The sequence below is a fragment of the Rhincodon typus genome, chromosome 39 (assembly GCF_021869965.1).
Source record: "Rhincodon typus isolate 14 chromosome 39, sRhiTyp1.1, whole genome shotgun sequence".
In the NCBI taxonomy this organism is placed as follows: Eukaryota; Metazoa; Chordata; class Chondrichthyes; order Orectolobiformes; family Rhincodontidae; genus Rhincodon; species Rhincodon typus.
In genome coordinates this window covers 6,826,844-6,837,650 of record NC_063370.1, presented here as the reverse complement: position 1 = coordinate 6,837,650, position 10,807 = coordinate 6,826,844, and the positions used below count along the sequence as shown (strand labels likewise).

The window sequence follows — 10,807 nt, the reverse complement described above, 5'->3', positions numbered from 1 at the left end:
GAGACACACAGAGACACACAGAGACACACAGAGACACACAGAGACACACACACAGGCAGGCTTGTGGGACTAATGGCCTTGTTTCATCACATCAACTCAAAGACCACAAAACAACGGATCACTTGAGTTACTGTGTTCCACCGCAACTATGTTGCGCTATTATCAGCAGTTTTTACCATTCGCCTGCAAGCTCTTTGTGAACTAGTTACTTTATAAATAAAATGTGATGACCAAGGCTCCTCCAAACAGCACCTTCCAAACCCACGCCCACTCCCCATCTAGAAAGACAAGGGCAGGAGATACATGGGAACAGCAGCCCCCTGCAAGTTCCCCTCCAAGCCACGCACCATCCTGACTTGGAAATACATTGCTGTTCCTTCACTGGGTCAAAATCCTGGAATTCCCTCTCTTAAGGGCTTTGTGGGCCAACCTACAGCATGCAGACTGCAGAGGCCCAAGCAGGCAGCTCACCACCACCTTCTCGAGGATAATGAATGTTGGTCTAGCTGTTGACGCACAGATTCCGTTTATGAACATTTGTTTCGAAAAAAAGAAAAAAGCTTTTGCAGCGTAGTTCAGGAGGTGTAGACACAGAACAGCACGGTGAGAGAGGCAAGAGAAGGAGGCTGTCAACAAAGTAATACCTCGCTAACTGGGAGCCAGCGGAACTTGATGTCACAGGCAACACCTTCTATAAAAAGCACATTTGTGACATGTCGCAAATCAGTTATTGGGGATAAAGGTACCTTCTGTTGCTGACTTATGGTTGTTGTCTCATCATTGTTAATACTGTGGCGTCTAGGAAATGAAAGCTGCCGAGCTCAAAATCAGCATTGAATTCAATATAGGGTTGATAATGATAAGGATATTGATGAATTCTTCTAATTCTGCTTTTGAGCGAATCTAAACCACATACGGCACCCCGAATGGCAGCATCCTCCCAAACAAAGAGGCGAGTGAGAAAGAAAACGTAGTCCTCAAAAATTCTGAAAAGACCTTGGAGAGGGGAGGAATTATTTTGATCCATGCAGACTGGAAGCAGAGAGGAAGCTGACTTGACTGATTTGTGGCATGGTAGCTCAGTGGTTAGCACTGCTGCCTCACAGGGCCAGGGACCCAGGTTCGATTCCACCCTCGGGCATCTGTCTGTGTGGAGTTTGCACATTCTCCCCATGTCTGCACGAGTTTCCTCCCAAGCCAAAAGATGTGCAGGTTAGGGTGGATTAGCCGTGCTAAATTATCCCTATAGCGTTCAGGGATGTGTAGACTAGGTGGGTTACGCAGGATGTTCTGAGGGTTGGTGTGGACTTGTTGGGCCTGTTTCCACGCTGTAGGGATTCTATGATAGCAAGAAATGCAGAAGCTGGAGTCAGAGTCAATACAGTGTGGAGCTGGAGGAATGCAGCAGGTCAGGCAGCAGAGGAGCAGGAAAGTCGATATTTCAGGTATACATCCTTCATCACGGCTGTTCTTGCTATCCCCTAGCCGCTGAAAACCCTACTGCAAGGCCTCCTTCAAGGATGCCCATCTTGAAGAAGTTGTCCTCCTCCCTCTGACTGATTATTGGGATGAAGGGTCTGTCTCTGGTCCTGTCCTCACTGCAGTTCAGGAGAACGGGGGCTGGTCTCTTTGAGACATGTAAAATCCTGAGGGAGCTCGGTGGGGGTAGATGCTGAGTGGATGTTACCCTCTGGGGTGGGGAATTTTAGAACGGGGGCAGGGCACAGTTTCAAAGGAAGGAGTCTGCCATTTAAGATGGAAAATGAAGGGCAATTAGTCATGAGAGGTTTGAAATTCTCTTCCCTAGAGCAGCAGGGGGTGTGGGCTGAATCATCGAAAATGGAGCTAGATAAAGACTTGAGTGACTTCAGGGTTACTGGATACAGGCAGCAAATTAGAGTCAAGGTCATAATTAAGAATGAGCCACGATTTTATTGAATGGAAAAGCAGTGCAAAAGGTCTACCACCACTCACTACAACGCAAGCTCATTCCACAGGCAAACAATTAGAAAAATATCACACTGTGAAAACTCACATACAAGGCACAAGCGACATTTCACCATGATTCAGCACCTTCAGAGAGTGGTGGGGGGGCCAATAAACGAGAAGGGCACACTTCCTGACCAATATTTAACTCTCAACCAACAAGACTAAAAGAGATGAATCAGCCATTTGTCACTTAAGTGTTGACAGAGCTTGCTCAGTCGTTCTAGTTTCTACATCTGTGCTTTCTCCCCTGACTCAGTTCATTGAAGGGCTTTTTTTTAAAAACAAATGCACTGGGAACCAGAGGAGCCACCCCCAACATTTCAACTGTACAATTAAACACATGGAGGTGGTACCGGGGTCATCCAGAGGAGCAAGTAAATCCTCGAGACCTGGGCTCAAATCTGAGGGGTGACGTTATAGAAGTTTATAAAATCATGAGGGGCAGGGATAGGGTGAATAATCAAGGTCTTTTCCCCAGTGTAGGGGAATTCAAAAGTACAGGTCATAGGTTTAAGGTTTAAAAGGGACCTGAGGGGCAACTTTTTCAGGTAGAGAGAGTGACGTGTGTATGGAATGAGCTGCCAGAAGAAGTGGAAGAGGCTGGTACAATTACAACATTTAAAAGGCATCTGGATGGGTATATGAACAGGAAGGGTCTAGAAGGATATGGGCCAAATGCTGGCAAATGGGATTAGATTAATTTAGGGTCAGCATGGACGAGTTGGGCTGAAGGTTTCTGTGCCGTACGGCTCTATGACTCACCACGGCAAGTGGTGGATTTCAAATTCTCATAGAATCATTGAAACCCTACAGTGTGAAAGAGGGCCATTTGGCCCGAGTCCACACTGACCATCCGAAGAGCATCCTACCCACACCCACCACCCCAATCTCTGTAACCTTGAATTTCCCACGGCTAACCCACTTATCCTACACATTCCTGGACACTATGGGTAAGTTAGCATGGCCAATCCACCCTAACCTGCACATCTTTGGACTGTGGGAGGAAACCAGAGCATCACACAGACACGGGGAGAACATGCAAACTCCACACAGACAGTCACCCGAGGGTGGAATTGAACCCGGTGCTGTGAGGCAGCCGTGCTAACCACTGAGCCACCGTGCCACCCCAAATGTCAATACTCCTGGACTGCTATGAACGTCAAAGGAGGGGGAAAAAGACTGTTTTGCCTGAATTTGGAGCGAAAGCGCGAGTATAATTGTTGGAGGAAGCAATCTAACAGCTAATACATGCACTGTACTTGAAGCTGTGCACCAATATAATTGTTCCTTCTTTCCACAGTTCCGCTGTTTCTGGGGCAATACCTGTGTTGAAATCAATCTGCCTGAAATGTTAAAGCAACTTGCATTCACCAGCTGTGTTATGAAGAAAATTTACCGTGTCTTTCACAACCGAGGGGGCATTTCCAAAGAGCTTTGCAGCTGTTTGAAATTGTTTAGAAATGGAATGGGTCTCTAATGTAAAACAGGGGTTCACAAACAGCCTTGGAGATATTTCAGTAGGCTCCCAAAACAAATGAAGCAGGAGGTATTCAGTGCAAATTAAGCTCTGTGTAGCACCAAAGGATTTACTGGTTTTGTTTTAACAACTTCTTAATGCTTTAAATTCTTTCATGGGATTTGTGCATTCTCAGCAGAGCTGCATTTGTTGCTCATCCCCAATTGCCCCGAATTGATTGGCTTGCTTGGGCTGTTTCAGAGGGCAATTATGGGGTCTGGAGTCACATGTAGGCCCAGACTGGGTATGGATTCCCCCTCCTAAAGGGGCATTAGCAAACCAGATGGGTTCTTTTTTTTACAACAATCCCGTTGTTTTGGGGTCACTATTGCATTCAATTCCAGATTTTATTAACACAACTTAACTTAAGAGGCGGCACGGTGGCTCAGTGGTTATCACTGCTGCCTCACTGCACCAGGGACCCCGGTTCGATTCCACCCTCGGGTGACCTTCAGTGAGGAGTTTGCACATCCCACCCAAGTTTGCTCTGGTTTCCTCCCACAGCCCAAAGATGTGCAGGTTAGGGTGGCCTGACTGTGCTAAAATTAGCCCGTAGAATCCAGGGAGGTGCAGGCCAGGTGGGTTAGCTGTGGGAGATACAGGGGATAGGGTGGGCGGTGGGTCTGGATGGACTTCAGGAGCCAAATGGCCTGCTTCCACACTGCAGGGATTCTATGATAAATTGACAATTAGAATTGTGAGCACCACTCTCTAACAAAATGAAGAAAAGATGTCATAGAGAGTGCAGTAAGGCTTTGGGAGGAACCTCAAGGTTTAGAAGGCAGGAGATAGTAATTATATGGATAGATTGGTGAAAATGGGCACTCACCTCTTTACAGACGAGATTTGACAGAGGTGTCTAAAAGCACGAGGCTCCTGGACAGGGTAGATTGGCAGAGGGGACACTAGTTTAATGTTACCAGTAAAAGAGCCTAGTGTATCACAAGAAAGAAGTTTTTTTTTTGCACAGCAAGTAGTTAGACTTTGGAATGCATGGCCCGAGTGTGTAAATTATTTGGGGCTTCCAAAAGAGAACTGGACAGTTACCTGGGGAGAACAAATTTACAGATTGCAGAGAAAAGGCAGGTTGGCTGGGACTAGCTCCAAGAGAACCAGCCTCTGTACTAATGGCCTCCTATTGAGCTGTGCAGTGGATCACCTTTCACCTTTTAGCTACCGTCAGGCGCCTCTCTCTCAAGTTTTAGAGTTTTATTTCTAAACCTCGATGAAGGTGTATCAATTGTGTGTTTAACTGTGTTTGGATTCACTTTTGAAACAAATGGAGCTGTTGCGTTTGGAGGTACAAGCTTGCATAGCGAGTTTCTGCCAACAAAGGCTAGTAAAGTGTGTACAGACTAAGCTCCTGTTGTATTCTTCATCAGTTCACTCCATTGTGTGGAACAAATCTCTCTCTGCCTCTCCACCACGATCTCCTGCTTTACCACAATCGCTAAAATTGACCGCACTGTCCCAATTCCTCGGTGACAGTCTATGTCGAAGAATACTCCTGGGAAGCACCTCGGGACATTTCACAATGTTAAAAAGCGCAATATAAATATAGGCTACGCTGTGGGGTTGTGAAGATTAGGAACATAGGAACAGAAGTAAACCATTCAACTCTTCAAGCCTGTTCTGCAGATTGAGAAAGAGGCACAGGAGCAATTAAAAGATCAAAAGTTGTGGGGCTAGAGTAAGCAAAATGACCTTGAAAATTGCACAGTCATGGAAATAGACTCATCGGTCCAACCAGTCGATGCTAAGCATGTTCCCAAACTGAACCAACCTGCACTTGGCCCACATCCATCAAACCTTTCCTATCCATGTACCTGTCCAAATGTCTTTTAAACGTTGTAACTGTACCTGCATCCACCACTTCCTCAGGAAGTTCATTCCACACATGAACCACTCTCTGTATGAAAAGTTGGATCATCATTTCCTTTTCAAATCTTCCTCCTCACCTTAAACCTATGCCCCCTTGTTTTAGACCCCCTCCTACCCTGGGGAAAAGACCTTTGCCATTCATCCTATCCATGCCCCTCATGGTTTTATAAACTTCTATAAAAAGGTCACCCCCTCAACCTCCTATGCTCCAGTGAAAATAGCCCCAGCCTATCCTTATAACTCAATTCCTCCATTCCCAGCGACATCCTGGTAAATCTCTTCTGAACCCTCTCCAGTTTAACAACATCCTTCCTATAGCAGGGTGACCAGAACTGGACACAGTGCTCCAGATGCCTTTCAGGGAATCTGCATCCCTCACCTGGTCAGGCCAGCAGACTCCCATCACTCAAACCTGTGAGGGAAAGGAAGTGATGACATTCGACGTCACCCAGTCACAGTGGGCCAAGCATTCCAGCCCCTACTGTCTCTCCCCAAACAAAAACGTGATCCAAGAGGATCGTAGATGACCTGGTCAGTGTTTATTGGGGAAACATTCTGCATCAATTCCACACTAAACCTGACCGATGCAAGTGAGAGAGATGGTATGCGCTCCTTCCCCATTCCGTTGGGAGTGTGGGCTGGATGGCGTTGCAGGCAGCAATCCCATGCAATGCGAGGTTAAGCAAGTTCACTCAGTACCAGTTCACATGCATTTTGTGTGGCTTGGAGGAAATGGTGCTCCACGTTTACATTTTCACCTGCGGCTCCCGTCATTCCCTAAACAGGACACTTTCACATTTTTGGTTGCGTTTCGGCCCCACACTCACAATCAATGGGAGGAGAGAGATGCAGACGAGATCAAAGGGTCCCCTCACTGGCCTGGCCAACGTGGCCACCGACAGCATCAGGCTTTGGCTATGGAGGGGCTGGTAGTATCGACCCCACCGTGCGGTTATGTCTGTGCTCCGGTGCCATTAGGAGAGAACGTGCATTGTCCACTGGTACTAATAGAGGGTCTAGAGACCAGTGGGCACCAGAGGGGCTCAAATGCATCAGGCCAGGCAATGCTGTTGTGATTTAATTTTGATCTATTTCCATTGATTGTTTGATTTTGTTACCGTCACCCACCAGGGGATGTCTACCTACAAAAGGAGGAACAAGAGTAGGCCACTCGGCCCTTCCAGGCAGCTCCCCCATTCAAGAAGATCACGGCTGATCTGATTTTAACCTCAACTCCACATTCCTGCATATCCCCCAATCTTCTTTCACCCCCCTTGGGTCATCAAGAATCAATCTCCCTCTGCCTTAAAAATATTGAAAGATTCTGCATCCACTGCCTTTTGAGGAAGGCAATTCCAAAGACTCACGACTCCTCAGAAAAAAATGTTTCCCCATCTCTGTTTTAAACAGGGACCCCCTTATTTTTAAACAGTGACCCCTCGTTCTAGATTCTCCCACAAGAGGAGCCATCCTTTCCACATCCACCCAGTCAGGTCCCCCTCAGGATCTTAGGTGTTTCAATTCAGTCACCTCAGACTCTAAACTCCTGAGGATACATGCCCGGCCTTTCCTCAATAAATAAAAGTCTACCTTGGTTAAAGTTTTGTTTTCAAACAGTACATTTCGAAACAACTTTATATCCGGCTTAGGAGGGAGCAGTGAAGGAAGTTCAGGGTTGAACCACTATGACTAATTGCTAGCATTGCCCCTTTAGAGAGTCCGAAGGTTACAGACTGAAATCTCACTCGAGGGATGGAAAACGGGAATGAGGCCAACAATCCAGACACAGCACCATGGGAGTGCAGATTTGTTGGAGGTGCTAACAGAACAGAAGCCTTTGTAGGTGGGCTCTTGCAGCTACCTTTTTAATCTACAAAATACTTTTAGAACATAGAACATTACAGCACAGTACAGGCCCTTCGGCCCTCGATGTTGCGCCGACCTGTGAAACCAATCTGAAGCCCATCTAACCTAAACTATTCCATTATCATCCATATGTTTATCCAATGACCATGTTTATCCATTTAAACGCCCTTAAAGTGGGCGAGTCTACTACTTTTGCAGGCAGGGCATTCCACGCCCTTACTACTCTCTGAGTAAAGAACCTACCTCTGACATCTGTCCTATATCTATCACCCCTCAATTTAAAGCTACTTCCCCTCGTGCTAGTCATCACCATCCGAGGAAAAAGGCTCCCACTGTGCACCCTATCTAATCCTATGATCATCTTGTATGTCTCTATCAAGTCACCTCTTAACCTTCTTCTCTCTAATGAAAACAGCCTCAAGACCTTTAAAAAGGGATGGACAGAGTAGACACAGACAAATTGAAGTTTCCCCGGTTGGGGTTTTTTTAAAATTCATTCATGAGCTAGGTCAGCATTTATTGCCCATCCCTAATTGCCCAGAGGGCAGTTCAGTGTCAACCACATTGTTGTGGGTCTGGAGTCACATGTAGGCCAGACCAGGTAAGGATGGAAGTTTCCTTCCCTGAAAGAACATTAGAGAACTGATGGGTTTTTCCCGACAATCAACAATGGATTGATGGTCATCATTAGACTCTTAATTCCAGATTTTTACTGAATTCAAATTCCACCATCTGCCGTGGTGGCATTCAAACCCAGGTCCCAGAACATTACCTGGGTCCTTGGATTAACAGTCTCACAATTGGCTTATTACAATTCTTCTCTTCTTTTAAATCCAAAACAAAATAAAAGAAACTGTGGGAAATCTGCAAATAAATATCGGAAATTGCTGGGGGGGGGGGGAAACGGGGCGGGGAAGAGAGAGAGAGAGAGTGAGTTAACATTACCAGGTTTAAACACAGAGATTGCTGGAGAAACTCAGCACGTCCAGCAGCATCTGCTAAAGAGAGAGAGAGAAGGCAGAGTTAATGTTGAGCCCAGTGACCCTTCTTCGGAATCAGGGTCTCTGGATTTTAAACATGAACTCTCCTTTTCAATCTAGCTCAAATTCTACCTGCCCTGGAATCTCTTCTTCCATACATGGCCAAGTAATTCCAAATGTCTCTTTAAATTACTGATTACATTGGAAGCGACATGGGTCTAATCCAAAGAATTTTTTTTTCGTTGGGAAGAAACCCAAATCCACCCAACAACTATTTGCTTTCCTTATTTAAACATGCCGTGTTGTCACACGGCAACTGGAACTGTACAATCAAACCAAGTGACTAAAAGGCACTTTAAATGCAGAGACACACAAGGTGCGTGCAGACACATACACTCTTGTTACCAGGAAACTTGGTTGTAAAACTCAGGCTGATATAAAGCAGCTGAGTTGAGAAGAGCGACTCAGGAAGTCATGTTTAAGCTATTACAGAAGTCAGGTTTCAAAAACTTTTAGATTTTCTGCACCAGAAGACTTTCACCGTTTAATCTAAGAAAAGGAGTCGGGGGGGGGGGTGGTGGTGGTGTGCAAGGAAAGAGAAAAGAGATGGCACAATGGAATCTTAGCTTGAATAAACAGCGTGAGGGGAAAGTTGGCTGTTTGCAGTTTAATAGCTTACCCTCGACTGTGGTTACTAGTCTGCAAAATTCTTGTAACAAAACATCATCAAAACCACATTAATTACATTCCCTACCAAACTCACGCTAAACAGAACTCATTAAAACATTTGCTCCTCCTCCAAGATCAGCACTGAACTGAAAACAAATGAACAATCCGGGCTTTAAAAAGGTATGTTGCATTGTTTTGTATCTAACTGCAGAATTGGAAAAAAAGTGCACTTGAAATTAAGTTTCTTCAAGAGGGGAAACAAGCACACGGACAGTGACAGAATTAACAGTTGATATTTCTTAATAACAAACAAAAAAAAATTCAACTCCCCATTTTAAAAAAAAATCCCCACTCATGAGGGAACCGGAATCAAACGCAGAAGTTTCGATCTGATTGATCTTTCACTGCAGTTAAACCCAACGGATTTTAAAAACTTGATTAAACTGTATTTTTATAATTCAGCCGAATCATTCGCGTCTTAGGAAACAAAAAGAATTAATTTTCCTACACGAGGCGTAGAGAAACTTTGCCCATTTCGTTTTACTCAGAAGTCAAAGGACTTACGTCCTGTTTAGAACACAAACCCAAGGAAATTTAATCCCATTCAGCAGCTCAAAAGCACGTTATTAACTGGTGGAAATTCACACAGACGCAGAAACTGACAAGAAAATAAAGACCATAAGTCTTACCTCATGTTTGGTTTTTGAAGATTCTCCCTTTCAGTGGCTAGTAAAGGTTCTGCAAAGCGAATTCCTGTCCTGACGTGTGAGTACTCGCACACTGATTTTTCTCTCGCTTCCTCTGTTTCTTTCAATGTAATAGGCGAATTATTAACCTGCCCAGGGTGTTTCTTTTTGTTCCAGCTCCCTCGATCACTGCAGTATGTTGCATTCCTCTTCAGCAAAGAACACCGTCCTGTTGTAACATGCTTTTTCCTAACTGTTCCTCGCCACACTGTAACCACTCTACGTTACATTGCATTCCCTCTCCTCCCTGATCGCAGTGCTCACATACTCCCCTTAGCCCCACAATGCACAGCCTTACACTTCCGCCAGCACGGTACAATTTAAAAGGGCTACAGCAGAGATCGCCTTAAAAGGGCAGACGAACAAGAGAACAAAATTCAACTCTCTCTCTGGGTTGCACTCTGAGTGCCACAGTGGAGACGTGAGGGTAGTGCAGTCCTGATGGAATGTTGCGTTGTTAGATGTGCCACACCTTTTCCCTCAGGTGGATTTAAGAGACACCACTATTTGGGAAGAAGGTAGATATTCCCCACTCTATTCCACCTAGTGCCAGGGCCACCGTTTAACCCGCAAACAAAACATCCCTGCTATTTGTGGGAGCTGACTGTGTGCAAATTGGCATGACATTATAAACAGTCGCTACGCTTCAAAAGTACTTTGTCGTCTGTAAGTGTTTTGGGATTGTCTGAGTTTGTGAAATGTGCCATATAAATGCAAGTCTTTTTTTCTATAACAGATAAAACAAAAAGTGAGGACAAGCGAGTATAGAAACATACAAAATTATTAAGGGAATAGATGAGATAGAAACAAGGAGGCTGAAACTAGATCTCGGGGGCCATAGCCTCAAAATAAGGGGCAGCAGATTTAGGACTGAGTTGAGGAGGAATTTCTTCTCCCAAAGTATTGTGAATCTGTGGAATTCCCCACCCAGTGGAGCAGTTGAGGCTTCCTCATTTAATAAATTTTGGGGCAAAGATGGATTTTTGAACAGTAAAGGAATTAAGAGCCTCTCTGCTCCTATGATGCTGCTTGGCCTGCTGTGTTCATCCAGCCCTGCACCTTGTTGTCAAGGGTTCTGGTGAGCAGGCGGGTAAGTGGAGCTGAGTCCATGAGAAAGATCAGCCATGATCTTATTGAATGGCAGAGCAGGCTCGAGGGGG

The 10,807-nt window shown here is 45.3% G+C and overlaps 1 protein-coding gene across 1 annotated transcript in view; it reads right to left on the bottom strand.

Annotated features, from left to right (window-relative positions):
- LOC109937855 (vasodilator-stimulated phosphoprotein-like) overlaps positions 1 to 10,018 on the bottom strand; it is a 76,574-nt gene extending 66,556 nt beyond the window's left edge. The window contains exon 1 of the mRNA XM_048618213.1: positions 9,591 to 10,018. Within this exon, the coding sequence (XP_048474170.1) occupies positions 9,591 to 9,595 (5 nt within the window). The 5' untranslated portion in view covers positions 9,596 to 10,018. The remainder of the gene's footprint in view (positions 1 to 9,590) is intronic.
- Positions 10,019 to 10,807: the final 789 nt, after the last annotated feature.